Source organism: Stenella coeruleoalba (assembly GCF_951394435.1).
Source record: "Stenella coeruleoalba genome assembly, chromosome: 13".
Classification (NCBI taxonomy): Eukaryota; Metazoa; Chordata; class Mammalia; order Artiodactyla; family Delphinidae; genus Stenella; species Stenella coeruleoalba.
The window spans coordinates 59,052,013-59,067,528 of NC_137159.1; the positions used below are offsets into that span (position 1 = coordinate 59,052,013).

The 15,516-nt window shown below is 39.5% G+C and overlaps 1 protein-coding gene across 3 annotated transcripts in view; it reads left to right on the forward strand.

The window, feature by feature from the left end:
• Positions 1-282: 282 nt before the first annotated feature.
• Positions 283-15,516, forward strand: part of SOS1 (SOS Ras/Rac guanine nucleotide exchange factor 1) — a 153,604-nt gene continuing 138,370 nt past the window's right edge. For all 3 annotated transcript variants that reach the window (XM_079940715.1, XM_079940716.1, XM_079940717.1), the window contains exon 1: positions 283-506. In XM_079940715.1, the coding sequence (XP_079796841.1) occupies positions 420-506 (87 nt within the window). In that variant the 5' untranslated portion in view covers positions 283-419. The remainder of the gene's footprint in view (positions 507-15,516) is intronic.

Consider the following 15,516-nt stretch of genomic DNA (forward strand, 5'->3'; position numbering starts at 1 on the left):
TGTCGGTCCACACGCCCTCCCCCAGCCGCCGGCTCCGCCGCGGGGCCAGGCCGGGCCCGGGAGCGCAGCCCCGGCGGGAGGGCGGGCGGCGACCGCGGCGGAGGGCAACCCGGGGCGGCGCCAGCGGGCCGGGGAGGAGTGGGGGCCCGGCCCCGGGGCGGTGGTGCGGGATGCCACCGCCGCCGCCTCCGGGCTGCGTTCGCTCTTCGCGGCTGGTGTCCGTGTCGGGTGGGTGGCCGGGCGCGGGCTTCGCCACCCAGCTCCCTCTCCGGGGCTAGCCCGGCCGCTCGGCGCCCCGAGGGGGCCGGGCCGTCCGGTGGGGCCGCGGCCCTGTTCCGCGCTAAGAGCTCGCCCTCTCGCGGCTCCCCGGCCCGGCCGCCGCCGCCCCTCTCCCAACCCGGAGGCGCCCCGGGGGCACCATGCAGGCGCAGCAGCTGCCGTACGAGTTTTTCAGCGAGGAGAACGCGCCCAAGTGGCGGGGGCTGCTGGTGCCTGCGCTGAAAAAGGTGAGGAGCGCGCTTCCCGGCTGCAGCCCCTGCGAGGGCGCCGGGCCGGGGCTGGGGAAGGGCTGGGAGGCGGGGCGCGCGCGGAGTCGTCTTTCTTCCCGGTCTCACCGCCTCCCAGAAAGGACGGCGCACACCGAGAGGTTCCCTCACACCCGCTGGCTCTCCGTGTTGACATTAACCCGGTGTGGTGTGTGGGAAGGCCGCAGGGAGCCTGAGAGAGTTTGTCCGAAGAATCCAACCGCTGAGAGCTTATTGCCCCTGCCCCTGGTTCAGAGACGAGAGTTGGAGGAGCCTCCGTTTTCAGTGGAGGTCAAAGCAGGCCACTTTTCCGCCTTCTCGGTCCTCTCCCCGAGCTGCTGTCAGCCTCCGGTTTTAGGTGTCCAGTCTGCTCGTCTAAGTGGGCTCCAGAATGCTCTGGCCATAATGCTTGCTCTAAGTAATTGCAGAGCTCGCCTGCCAGCAGGAACAGGGCCTGCTTTGCTCGCCCTCTGTAATCACTCTTCATTCCCCTGAATTCCCCGACTCCTCCGATTCACAGGGGCGGGTGCACATGCCACTGGCCTTCCTTCCTTCCTTCCTTGCTTTCCTTCCTTCCCTTCCCTTTCTCTCTTTCTTTCTCTCTCTTTTTCTCTCCCTCCCCGCCCCCCACGTCTCTCTTTCTCTCTCAAAATCTTGGTACTGTCATTCGGTTTGTTGATTAGAAATTTTAACATTTCTGTGTTTCTTCGAGTTTGCCACATTGTTATCTAAACTTATATACCCCGTGATCTGTACTTTTACACGTTTTAGTATAATTAGGAAGTGTAGTTACATTTTCAGAGCTTCTGAAGCAACGTTGTGACTTAATAATACACTAAAACATCAGCAACTGATCTCTGAATGAATATTAAAAACTATCAGATTATTTTGTTTTCCTTTTACCTCTTATAAATATAGGGATAGCTTTACTCTTTTAATAGTGTTTCTAAAGCCCCATTTCTTGTTGCTCGAAGAATGTTTCATGTTATCTGATTTTAAAATATTTTTATTCCTCACTGAGAGTTGAGATTATAGTGTACCTTTTCTTTTAAACATTTATACTTTAAAAAAACTGTGTTTTAAGAGGTATCTGATATTTCTCAAAGGCCAGCAACTTTTACTTTCCCTTTTGCGATGTTCTCCCTCTCCCCCTCTTGGTAGCTCACAATGGAACCTATTTGGTTTGTTAGTAGAAATTGCTCATATATTTCAAATATAAGTTATTGACTTTTTTGCTCAGGTATCTGACTAGTCACAGATATCTCTGTGATAATTGTTTTCTAAGAAAACCAAATCTTTGCCATATGCCTTACCTGCTTTATTCATTAGAAATCCTGTCAGGCTCTCTGTTTACTTTTGCTTTACCTGCTAGCTTGCCATCTTAGGTTGTAATAGAAGGGGAGTAGGAAGTCTCAATGATGCTAGAGGCAGGTATCCTGACCAGGGTGGGGAAGAGACAAAAATTATTGACAATATATAAAAGAACTAATAAAGCACTATCAGTTTGGGGCTGTTTTGCTTGGAAGCAAGCAGTTCCTATCCCATGGGAGTCACCATGAAACCCTGTCAGTTGAGGCTCCTATGAGGTAGTGAAAAGAGCACTGGAGGATTTAGCAGACCAGATCTAACTCTGCCACACTGGTGGCCCATGCTGAAATCTGTCCACAAAAGCATTTTTTTTGGCTGGCATAGTGTTGTTTTATTTTTAATGTAATCAGATGCCAGTATTTTCAAATGGGAGATATTACATAAAATCTGAATTTTGAGCTTTTCTTGGAGAATAGGAAGATCTCTCCACATTGGGCCAGCATTCAAGCAAGGCAGTAAGCTGCTGGAGCTGAGTAAATGGCTGCCTTCTTTAGACAAGGCATCTGTCTAAGATTTTCCACAGTCCCCACCAGTCCTCTTTGCTTATTTATATAAACCCGGTTTGACTTTAAGCAGAGATACCCTTGCTTGACAGTAGAAGTGATGGGAGAAGGTGGAAGTGTACACAGTCTCGCTGATGTGTGAGATTCTCCCAATTCGTATATAAAATACGCACTAAAGATGATTTTAAGCCACCAAAGACAGGTTGAAAATATATTTGGTAGCTCAAAACCTGCATTTTCATCTGCTTGTTAGACATTTCCTGTGGATATCTCCATATCTTCTTTTCGACTTATTGTACTGTTTGCAGATGCATCAGCTTGTGTTATCTAACCTGAGGCTCTTTGAACATCCAGGTTTTCTTCACCTGCACGGCCTTTTGCCTGGCCTAACACCACTCATCTTCTGGACTCTCTAGACCTCAGATCTTTTCTCAGATCCTCAGGCCTGAGTTGGATAGTCTTTCTTTCAATCTAAATATTCTTTTAGCACCCTAGCCTAGCACTTAACAATGAATTTTAAGTTCCTATTTTTTTCCTGTTTACGTTCCCCACCCCAACCAGATTGGATGGTCTTTGGGAACAGGGACGATATTTTACCCTCGTTTTATCCTCCATGTATACAGTGCCTGACGCCTGGTTGGGACTTAAATTTGAATGAAAGGGTAGGGAAAACCCAAACAAAACGATCAGCTCCCTCCCTTTCACCTATTAAAAAAGAATTCTTCTTGATCTATTAGCTGTATTATTTTATTTGACTGGTTCAAAACTTTGGAGTCATCTCTGATGACTTAGTACTGCCCACACCCAGTCAGAGCCTGTAGCTTCATTCCCCTTGACATGTTCTTTTAATCTATTCCCCCTACTCCCACTGCTCTTGAGTCCCCTTTCCCAGACTACTGCTGTAGCCTCTTTACTGAGTTCACTGCCTCTCACCTCTCCTTTATCTATTTTTCAAATTTCAGAAGTTATGGGACACTTCTGAATGTGTCACACTCTTGTTCAGAACCGTTGATGTCTTTTGAGGGCATAGAATGAAGTGTGTATTCTTTGGAATAAACTTGATAGTGATCTGTGGTCTGGCTTCATCCTGCTTTTCTGGATGGATTGCTTACCATAGTCTTTCATATACTTTATGCTTCAGCCAGACTGGACTACTACTTTTCCTGAAAATCCCCAGAAGGTCTCAATATATCTGTTAGTCTAAGTCCTACCTTATCTATTGCATAAGCATATTGTGCCTACTGCAGACCAAGTATTGCTCTCAGCACTAAGGATTAAAAGGTAATTGACATCATCCAGAAATGACTAAGTTCGAATATGATGGGAAGTGGCAGAAGATGAGTTTGGAGAGGAAACTGATTTATAGAGAACTTTTTGTATGTTAAGCTAAGGAGTATGAATTTTATCTTGAGGGGATAGATGGCATTGAGGAATTTTAAATAGGGGAGTAACATAAAATTTCAATTTTAGAAAATCCACTTTGGCCATAGAATAGAAAATGGATTGGAGAATAATGAGACCCAAGGTAAGGAGAAAAGTTAGAAGAAGGCTAGGGTTAATAGTCCAGCCAAGAGATGATATGCATTTGAATTAGGATGGAAGTGTGGAGATGGATTTTACTTGAGAGATGTTTAAAATGCAGAATTGACAGGATCTAGTAACTCACTGATTGATTGGGGGAAATGGTAAGAGTAGGAGGATTCTTAAGTTTCTGGTTTGAGTGCCTTTAGTCAGGATAGAGAATGTAGGAGGAGAACCTGCTGGGGTGGAAAGAGTGGCATTATAAGATGAGTTTTGAACTTGTTGATTTAAAAGTCATTTTGGGTTATCCAGGTGGACTTGTCAAACTGGCAACTGGTTGTTGGTATCTGGTGAAACAGATTTGGGACTTCCAGGTGTGTGAGTAGAGCCATGAGAATAGACAAAGCTTATATCCTATGAAAGACTTACACATGAATGTTCATGGCAGTTCTGTTCAGCAGAAAATTGGAAACAACCCAAATGTCCATCAGCAGGTGAATTAATAAACAAATTGTGATATAGTCATACATTGGAATACTTCTCAGCAGTAAAAAGGAATGAACTATTGATATACAAGACAACGTTGCTTAATCTCAAAATAAGCTGAATGAAAGAAGCCGAAGAAACTGCCCCCTGCCCCCTCAAAAAACACCACAGTATATACTATAAATTTCTAGAAAATGCATCCACAGTGACAAAAAGCAAGTCAGTAGTTATTTTGGGGGGCAGGCTTTTATGTTCATTTGTCTTGATTGTACCAGTAGTTTCAGGAGAGTATACATATATTAAAATTTAACGGATTATACAGCTCAGATATGTGCAATTTATTGTATGTTAATTGTACCTCAAAGAAGGTGTTAAAGTAGGTGAGGCCACCCACTGAAAATGATTAGAGATAAGAATGAAATAAGGCTGGCATCAGAACTGGGGAAATAGAATGGACAATAGGGTGTAGGGGAAGAGCAGAGGGAAAGGCATGAGTAAAGGAGATTAAGAAGGAAAGAGTCAGGTAGAAAGAATGGGACCCTAGTGTCTGAGAAGCTGAGAATGGAAGGGGTTTCAAGAAAAGTGTCATTAACTGTATCAGGCTATAGAAAAGTCAAATAAGGGGCCTGAAAAGTGTTAGTTAGATTTGACAGCTTAGGGGTCACTTATGTCCAAGCAGTTTCGGTGTGAGAATAGAAGATGGAAGAGCATAGAAAAAGAATAGCAAGAACAGATGAGTTTCTTCAGATTTTTTTTTCCCCCTAGAAGCTTGGAAATGAAGGGAAAAGAGATACTTCTGTGACAAGAAGGGGGTTCAAGTTGGGGAAGACACTTGTTTTTTATTTGAAGGTAATGGAAACTTGTTTATGTTAGGAGGCTTTGGGGAAGGAGCTGATAGAGAATGCTAGTGAAGATACTGAACAAGATGAGCTCAGGAACACAGCAGTGGGATTTGCCTTGAATTATTTGCCAGGTACTATTTTAAGTGCCTTGCATGTGTTCTCTTATTCTCACAGTATACTGTTATTGTCTCTATTTTATAAGAGAGAAAACTGAGGTTTGGAAAGTATAACTTGGTTACAGAGTCTGCATTTTTAAGCAGTACTGATGATGATCCGCTACCTCTGGCAGGAGTGATGACATCCTTTCTTCTGAGGTGGGAGGAGGTGAGATAAAATGGGTTTGTAGGTTGGGGAGCAGGTAGTTCATGCTCGGTAGCCACTATGTTCATGATGGAATGAAAGGCAAGATCCTTTACATAGAGTGAGGAAAGAGAAATGAGTAAGGAGTTTAAGAAGCATAATCCAGTTTTGGAATTGCTGCTGTGGAGTCTGGAGAAGGAGCCAACCAGTGAATTAGAAAGGAATTGCTCAGCAGTGCTGAGTGTGGAAGTTATAAATTTGGAGTAGCATTCATTGGTCTAGTGGTTGTGAGATTTTCCTCGGGCAGCACTCATCAGTTTAGGTAAATGGGTAGAGAAGGGTAGTTGGTTGCAGGTGGCTGCAGTAGAGACGAAGAGAATAGAGATATTACAGATGATTGGAAGTGAAGCTATAAGAGACATAATGGAGGTGTAAATGAGAGCTCCATGGATTAGAAATCTCAATGAGTTAGAAAAGGGTAATGGGAGCACGTAAGGAATTGTTTTACAGTTTACACCTGGATTTTATAATTTACATTTTACTGTTTGCTTTATCACATGCCTATTCATCCACCAATACAACTTACGTTTTGATGGATTTCAAAGTAAGTTGTGGACATCGGTACACTTTACCCCTAAATACTTCAGCATGTATGTCATTAACTTAGAGTTCAGTATTTGTTTGCAGTTCTTTTTGTTTTTTAGGTAAAATTTACATATAATGGAATACACAAATGTTAATTGTACCATTTAATGAATTTTGGCAAATCAGTACAACCTAAGCCTCTACCAAGATATCGAACATTACTATCACTCCTGAAATTTCCCTCATGTGCCTTCTCGGTCAGTTCCTGCTCCCAACCTCCAGAAGCAACTGCTTTTCTGATCTTCTATCATCCTACCATAGGTTAATATTATCTGTTCTAGGATATCATATAAATAGAATCGTACAGTATATATTTTTGGAAAGGCTTTTGAGATTGTGTTTATGAAGAATTCATTCCTTTTTTCTCTCATATGAACATGTCAAAAGTTTATCAAGTGGATGTATATCAGGGACGTTTCCAGTTTGGGGCCATTATGAATAGAGCTGCCATGAATGTTCTTATACAGGTTGTGTTGTAGAAATGTTTTCATTTCTCTAGGGTAAATATCAGGAGAAATGGCTCATAGAGTAAGTGTCCGCTAGTTTTATAAGAAACTCCCAGACCTTTTCTCAAAGTGGTTGTACCATTTTATGTTCCCACCAACAATGTATGAGAGTTCCAGTTGCTCTACATCCTTGCCAGTACTCAGTGTTATTAGTCTTTTTTTTTTTTATTTTTTTAATTTTTTTAGTCTTTAATTGTAGTCGTTGTGGTGGGTGTGTAGTGGTATCTCATTGTGGGTTTTTTTTTTTTTTGCGGTACGCGGGCCTCTCACTGTTGTGGCCTCTCCCGTTGCGGAGCACAGGCTCCAGACGCGCAGGCTCAGTAGTTGTGGCTCATGGGCCTAGCCGCTCCGCGGCATGTGGGATCTTCCTGGACCGGCGCACGAACCCGTGTCCCCTGCATCAGCAGGCAGATTCTCAACCACTGCGCCACCAGGGAAGTCCTCATTGTGGTTTTAATTTGCTATATCCTGATGACTAATGATATTGAGCACTCTTTCTTGTTCTTGTAGGTTATTTGTATATCTTCTTTTGGGCAGTGTCTGTGTAAATCTGCTGCCCATTTAAAAAATTGAGCTGTTTTTCTTTACAGTATTGAGTTGTGGGAGTTCTTTGTATATCCTGGTTAACTGTCCTTTATCAGATATATGTTTCATGAATATTTTCTTCTAGCCCGTGGCTTGTCTATTCATTTTCCTAATGGTGTTTTTTGATGAACCCGAGTTTTTAATATTGATGGAGACAAATTTATCAGGTTTTTTTTCTTTTAAGGTTATTGTGCCCTGTCCCAGAACCCCTTGCCTGCCACCAAGTCATGAAGACATGGTCCTAATGCTATTTTCTAAAAGCTTTATAGTTTTAGCTTTTACATAATCTGTGGTCCATTTCAAATTAATTGTGTATGATACGAGGTAAGAATTGAGATTCATTTTTTTTATGCTTGTATCTAGTTATTTTAGAACTATTTGTCAAAGGGACTTTCCTTTCCCTGTTGGATTCTGTTGTTGTTTTTGTGAAAATTAATGAATATATATTATATATTAATGTAAATGTATATTTAAATATGTAATATATATAAAATATATATATATTTTTAGACTCTCCATTCTGTTCCATTGATGTTTTGTTTATCTTTACCCGAATACCACACTATTGATTACTGTAGATTTATGGTAAGTCTTAAAGTTAGGTAGTGTAAGTCCTCCTTCTTTTAAAATATTATTTTATTGTTTCTAGGTTTTGCATTTCAATATAAATTTTAAACCATTCTGTCAATTTCTACCAAAAAATCTTGGTGAGATTTTAATTGTAATTGCATTGAATCTGTAGATAACTAGGGAGGATTGACATCTTAACAATAGCAAATCTTTGGATTCATGAATGTAGTATAGGTCTCCATTTATTTAGACTTTTAAATTTCTCTCAGAAACACTTTAAGTGTAGAAGTCTTACATGTCTTTGGTTATGTTTAATCTGAAATATTTTGCTTTTTGATGCTATTGTAAATTGTTTCAAAATTTTATTTTCCAGTTGTTTGCTACAAGTATATAAACAATAGGTGAAAATTCGGAGAGCAATAAAGAGAAGTTGCAGGGTAACACATGTGCCCAGGCCTAGAGAGAATTTAGTCCAAATGGGAGATGAAGGAGAGAGACTTCTAAGGGGAAAGAGAGAGGGAATTGCAGAAATTTTATATTGCTATCATTTGGAAGTCCTTAAATATGCATCGAGTCCTTCAGTATGCCGAAAATGCATGAAAAAGAAAGGCATTATGAAACTCAAAAAAGTTGTTTAATAAAGATGATATATCTGAATAAAAAACAAAAGCATGTAGCTGACTTTTGTATATTGATTTGTATCCTTTGACCTTGCTCGTAGTTGTTTTGTAGACTTTATAGAATTTTCTACATAATTATGTCATATGCAAATAGAGTCTTATATTTATTTCTTTTTCTTATTTTACTGACTAGGACTTCCATTACAGTGTTGAATCAAAGTAGGGAGAGTGCTCATCCTGCCTTGTTCTCATTCTTAAGGGAAAAGCATGTCTTATTTCACCATTAAGGATGATGTTAGTTTTCATTGATGCTCTTTATCAGATTGAGGATTTCCCCTTCCACTTGTAGTTTTCTGAGAGTTTTGGGGTTTTCTAAAATCACAAATGGATACTGAAGTTTGTCAAATGATTTTTCTGTGTCTCTTAAAATAATCATAAGGTTTTTCTCCTTTATTCTGTCAGTATTATGGTAAATCACCTTAATTGATTTTGAATGTTAACCTACATTTCCTGGATAAGCCATAGCAGATAGTATTTTATTGATTTCCTGCTTTGTGTCAGTATTCTAGGCACTATGCTTGGTACTTTACATACTTATCTCTGTTCTACCCATTGACTTCTCAAGGTGGTGATTTTTACAGCTGAGGAAATGGATCCTCAGGCAAATTGCTCAAGATCTTGTGACTAATGAGTAGAATCAAGATTTGAACTTATGTCTGTTTAGCTTCAGAGACAACTCTTTCCACTGTACTGTGTTTCTTCCTTTGAGTAGGCAGTATAATACAGACAATGGTGTTCTAATTGTCCTGCACCTTAGGTTTTAGGGAAGCAGTGTCTTAGGAGGGAAGGAGGCTGAATGAAGAGGGTTTTGAAACTCCTTGAGTTAGGCTGAGAAGCTTAACTCTTCTACATATTGGGGCTCTGTGTAGAATTGCATTTGACAAAAGGATTCTGCTGTATAAAAAAGTAATAATTTTAAAGGTGGTAGTTAATGAAAAGACAGCATAGACCATAAAGGAAAGGGCTGAGAAGTAATGGTCTTGGGATGGCAATAGGAAGCTAGGAGACTATCCTTGTATGTTTATATTTGGGAGTGAAGGAAGTGACATTTTAGTGGAAGTGGGAGTTAGCCAGGTGAGGATGAGGAGGAAGTGTGTTCCAAGGGTTTGTGGTCCAAAGAGTCTTTGGAGTCCAAGAGGAGCTCAGCATCTTAGGAATTCTGAGTAGCTGGAGTCTGGAGCGTGGGGACAGGTCTTGTGAACCGTGAGGAACCACTGAAAGGTTTTAAGCAGGATATTGATAATAAGATATGAATTTTGAAGGATCACTGTCTGCTCTGTGGAGCCTGGATTAAATGGCAGCAGAACTGTAGGCAGGAAGGTAGGTTAGGGGACTTTTGCAGCAATTCATGGAAGGGATGATGGTGGTCTTGACTAGGGCAGTAGCGGTGGGGATAAAGAAAAGTGGACATATTTTATTTTTATTTATTTATTTTTGGCTGCATTGGGTCTTCGTTGCTGCGCGTGGGCTTTCTCTAGTTGTGGTGAGCGGGGGCTACTCTTCGTTGCAGTGCACGGGCTTCTCATTGCGGTGGCTTCTCTTGTTGTGGAGCGCGGACTCTAGGCGCATGGGCTTCAGTAGTTGTGGCATGCGGGCTCAGTAGTTGTGGTTTGCGGGCTCTAGAGCGCAGGCTCAGTAGTTGTGGCTCACGGGCTTAGTTGCTCCGCGGACTGTGGGATCTTCCCCAACCAGGGCTCGAACCTGTGTCCCCTGCACTGGCAGGTGGATTCTTAGCCACTGCACCACCAGGGAAGTAGTGGACAGAGTTTAGATTTAGAGGTAGATTGGTAGTTGAATGACAGGGTAGTGAGAGGAGTCAAAGCTGATTCCCAGGATTCTGGCATAGGAGTCTAAGTGGTAATGGTGATGAAAGGGGGGATACTGGGAGAGGAACACCTTTGGAGGGGAACTAGGAAACCATCAGTACTCTGGGAATGAGAAGGTGTGAGGGAATTGTGATAGGAGGAATTTACACATTGTGGGTAGTCAAGCGTGCAAGCATGGAAGGGATCTTTGTTGGATTGTCCTTATTAATTACAGGCAGGTACAACCTGAAGGCCCTGATGATATCTTTCAATGTACATTTCAAATACCATCTCTACAAAGGCTTTCTACTACAATTCCATCCCCTAAATAGAATGAATCTCTTAATTTCTTTAGTACTTTATACTTCAATTTTAGTACTTAATGATAATCTGCCCTTTAAAGTTTGTTTGTATCTGTGGCTTCTCTCCTCCACTATATTGGGAGCTATTTGAGAGCACGATAGGATCCTACTCACCTTTGTATTCCCTGTAATGCTTAGCATATTTCTCATGTATAGCAGGTGCTCAGTACATATGTTGAATTGTATGAAGTTCTGATCTTGTCCCCTCAAGAATATACTTACTAAGGAGTTAGCTGAGATCTTTACCAGTCAAAAGGCATTGGAATTGTCATGTTTGGTGTATCCTATTTTAGCAAATAGGGAAACAAATAATTCATTTGAAATGGCAAAATAGAAAAAAACAGTCTAATGCTGCAAGGGAGAAGCAGATGCCAAGATGGGATTAAGCATGCAAGAAATTTATTAGGAGAAGTACTTGTGAGAGAAAATGAGGACAGAGGCAAGGAGAGTTGTCAGACTGATGTAAGTCTGACTCCAAGTGAAGGAGAGAGGTAAGGAAGGAAGTCTGGGTGAAAGTGTCGTAGTTCTAAGGAAGTTCACCAAGACCTCAGAAGTCCTGGAGCCAAAGTTGCCTATCACAAAAATTCCTCATCTCCCAGGACTAGGGCTGCCTTAGTATGCCTATGGTGCTCTTTGCCTGGCAGCAGCCAGTTGAGAAGTGTGGCCTCCATGCACAGTGATGGATTTCAGAGTGCAGCAGCTGGGGCCCACAGTCAAGTATTTCCCCTGGAGTCAGAGATCTGAGAGGCTCATTCTCATAGCCAGCCAGGGTCATGTCTGTGGCTATAAATTGCCTGATTTGGGAGAATTTAATTACAGTATTCCCTCAGTTAAAGTGGTAATTTGTTCCCCCCAAACCCCTTATGCTTTAAGAAAAATATACCTTAGGATGAGTTCTAAAAGTCAAAACTTAATTGTCATTGATATTAATAGTACACAGTTTGCTTTAGTAGTTATCAAATAAAGTTTGCATTTCATATTCAAGTTTATTTCATAATTAAACCTTTAATGTACCAAACCACAAACAAAGCAGTAAAGATGAAAGAAAACAATGCAAACGATACCTGTATTATTACTGTATGAACTAGTGAGCCAGGAGCACTTCAGGCACTTCAGCAGTACCTTGAGTAGTCCAGCCGTCCAGTTATGAAGATGAGTGCTTGTTGACTTTCCTTTCTACACTGAGCTGCCTCTGGCAGACAAACACAAATCAGTAAAAGAAATTACTCATAAAGTCAGATTCTGGAAATCTCCCATTGGAGTTGGGGAAGGGAGCATACACTGGAGAAAAGAGGTAATTTAAAGTTTTGGTTTTATGGACCCTGAATTACTCATATTATTTTTAAAGTAGGTATTTTAAAATTGTAATGGGAAGATGATTTTGAAAAGAGTTTTCAAAATTTTCCTGCTGATTTTGACTGGTTTGGTTTTATTCACCAAATTTGTTGAGTATTTATTGTATGGCAAACATTATGGACAATTAAAAAATGAAACATAATTGTTGCTTTTATGAAACTTGTATATGGTGGTAAAAAGAAAATCTGTAATCTTCCCATATGTGTTAAAACACTCCAGTCCTAGTGTACAGAAAGTTTGGTTCAGGGTTAAAAATAAAAATTTAAAAAATAGATAAAAAATAAATAAGTCTTGGAATTAAAAAAAAGTTGAGTTTTAAATTAGAGACTTTTTGTAATAAGCTAACTTAAATTCCAGTTATTCTTTTATAATTCCTGAAACAAACTTTTCCCTTTCTATATAGACAAGTCCCATTTTCTATTTTACTTACAATCTAAACCATTTGCAAGTAAATTGATTTCTGTGTATGGCTCAGTAGTTTGTAATGGAATGCACTTACTGTTAATTGCATTCACAGCTGTTTTGTTTAAGGACTTTGATAGGATTCTGATTTCTGTCCATATGTTTAATAACTTTTTCTCTTATTTATTGTGGTAAAAAATATATGTAAAAAAATTAATCATTTTAACCATTTCTAAGTGTAAATTCAGTGCCAAAAACTGCATGCATAAGGTTGTGCAACCATCACCACTATCTATTTCCAAAACTTTTCATCACCTCAAACAGAAACTCTGTACATATTAAGCAATAACTCCTAACTTCCCCCTCCCCCAGCCCCTGGTAACCTCTAATCTACTTTCTGATTTTATGAATTTGCCTATTCCAGATATTTCATGTAAGTGGAATCATACAATATTTGTCCTTTTGTGTATGATTTATTTTAGTTAGCATAATGTCTCATCCATATTGTATCAGAATTTAATTCCTTTTTAAGGCTGAATAATATTTCATTGCGTGTGTATACCACATTTTGTTTATTCATTCCTCTGTTCATGGACACTTGGGTTGTTTCTACCTTTTGGCTATTGTGAGTAATGCTACAGCGAACATTGGTATACAAGTATTTGTTTGAGTTCCCGTTTTCAATTCTTTTGGGTATATACCTGGAAGTGGAATTGCTGGGTCACTTGGTAATGCTATGTTTAAGTTTTTGAGGCACTGTCATACTGCTTTCTACAGCAGTCACATGATTTTACATTCCTACCAGCAATGTACAAAGGTTCCAGTTTCTCCACGTCGTCACTTATATGTTATTTTCTGTTTTTTGTTTTGTTTTTAATTGCCATCCTAGTTGATGTGAAATGATACCTCATTGTGTTTTGGTTTGTATTTCCCTAATGACTAATAATGTTGAGCATCTTTTCATGTTCTTAACGGCGGTTTGTATATCTTCCATGGAGAAATGTCTGTTCAAGTCCATTGCCTATTTTAAAAATTAGGTTGTTTGTGTTTTTGTTGTTAAGTGTTAGGGCATCGTTGTATATTCTTGATATTAGACCCTTATCCGCTATATGATTTGTAAATATTTTCTCCCATTAAAACACAACCAAAAAACTGTCTTTTCAGTTTCTTGATAATGTCCTTTGCACAAAAGTTTTAAATTTTGATGAAATTCAGTTTATCTATTTTGTTCTTTCATTGTTTGTGCTTTTGGTGTCATATCTGAGAATCCTTTGCAAAATCCAAGATCATGAAGATTTACCCCTAAGTTTTCTTCTAAGAAATTTATGTTTTAGCTCTTATATTTAGGTCATTGATCCTTTTGGGGTTAAATTTTGTATTTGGTGTGAGTTAGGTGGAACTCACACCGAATACATGTGGAAATCTGTGGAAAATTCATTTCCACAGATGTGGAAATGAATTCATCCTTTTGCATATAGAAATCTGGTTGTTCCAGCACCATTTGTGGAAAAGATTGATCTTTTCCCACTGAATAGACTTGGCATCATTGTCAAAAATCAATTGACCGTAGATGTATAGATTTATTTCTGGACTCTCTATTCTATTCCATTGGTCTATGAGTCTGTGTTTATGGCAGTACCACACTGTTTTGATTACTGTAGCATGGCATAGTAAGTTTTGAAATTAAGAAGTGGAGTCCTACAACTTCGTTTTTCTTTTTTATGATTGTTCAGCAATTCCGTATGAATTTGAGAATTGGCATTTCCATTTCTGCAAAAAAGGCTATTGGAGTTTGATAGAAGTTGCATTGAATCTGTCGATTATTTTGGTTAGTATTGGCATCTTAATATAAAGTCTTCCTACCCATGAACACAGGATGTCTCTCCATTTATTTAGGTCTTCTTTAATTTTCTTCAGCAATATATTGTAGTTTTCAGGGTAAAATACTTCCACCTCTTTGGGTAAATCCATTCCTAGGTATTTTATTCTTTTAGATGCTATTATTCTTTTAGTTGCTAAATGGAATTACAGTCCTAATTTCCTTTTCAGATTGTACCTTGTAGGTGTAAAACACAACAGCTTTTTGTGTGTTGATTTTTGTTCTGCAACTTTGCTAAATTAATTTACTAGCTCTGGTAACTTTCTTATGGATTCTTCAGGACTTTTCTACATATAGGATAATGTCATCTGCAAATAAAAATAGTTTTCTTCCTTTCCATTTGGATGCCTTTTATTTCTTTTTCTTGTTTGATTGCTCTGGCTAGAACATCTAGTACAGTTTTGAATAGCAGTGGTAAAGTGGGCATCCTAGTCTTATTCCTGATCTTGGGGTGAAAGCTTTCAGTTTAGCTGTGGGTTTTTCATAGATGCCCTTTGTCATGTTGAGGAAGTTCCCATCTATTTCTAGTTTTAGGAGTGTTTTTATCATGAAAGGATGTTGGATTTTGTCAAATGCCTTTTCTGAGTTAATTGAGTGATCATGTGTGTTTTCCTTTATCCTATTAATGTCTATTATATTGATTTTTTTAAAAATGTTGAATTGCTTCTGCATTCTTGGGATAAATCCCAGTTGGTCAAGGTGCTGTTTTAATATGCTGTTGGATTCAATTTGCTAGTATTCTGTTAAGAATTTTTGCATCTATACTCATAAAGCATATCGGTCTGTAATTTTCTCATGATGTCTTTATCTGCCTTTGGTATTAAGGTAATGCTGGCTTCACAGAATGAGTTAAGAACTGTTCCTTCTTCTGTTTTTTTGGAATTCTTCACATGTTGGGTAAAATTCACCAGTGCTGCTGTCTGGTCCTGCATCTTTCCTTGTCGGAAGGTTTTGATTACTGAGTCAGGTTTTGATTACTGATTTCTTGTTATATGTCGAGATTTTAAATTTCTTGTTGAGTCAGTTTAGGTTAATTTGTGTGTTTCTAGGAATCTGTCCATTTATTCTATATTATCTAGTTTTTCAGTGTGTAATTGTTCATAGTATTTTCTTATTACAATCTGTTTTATTTCTGTGAGGGCAGTGGTAATAATGTCCCCACTTTCATTTCTGATTTTAGTT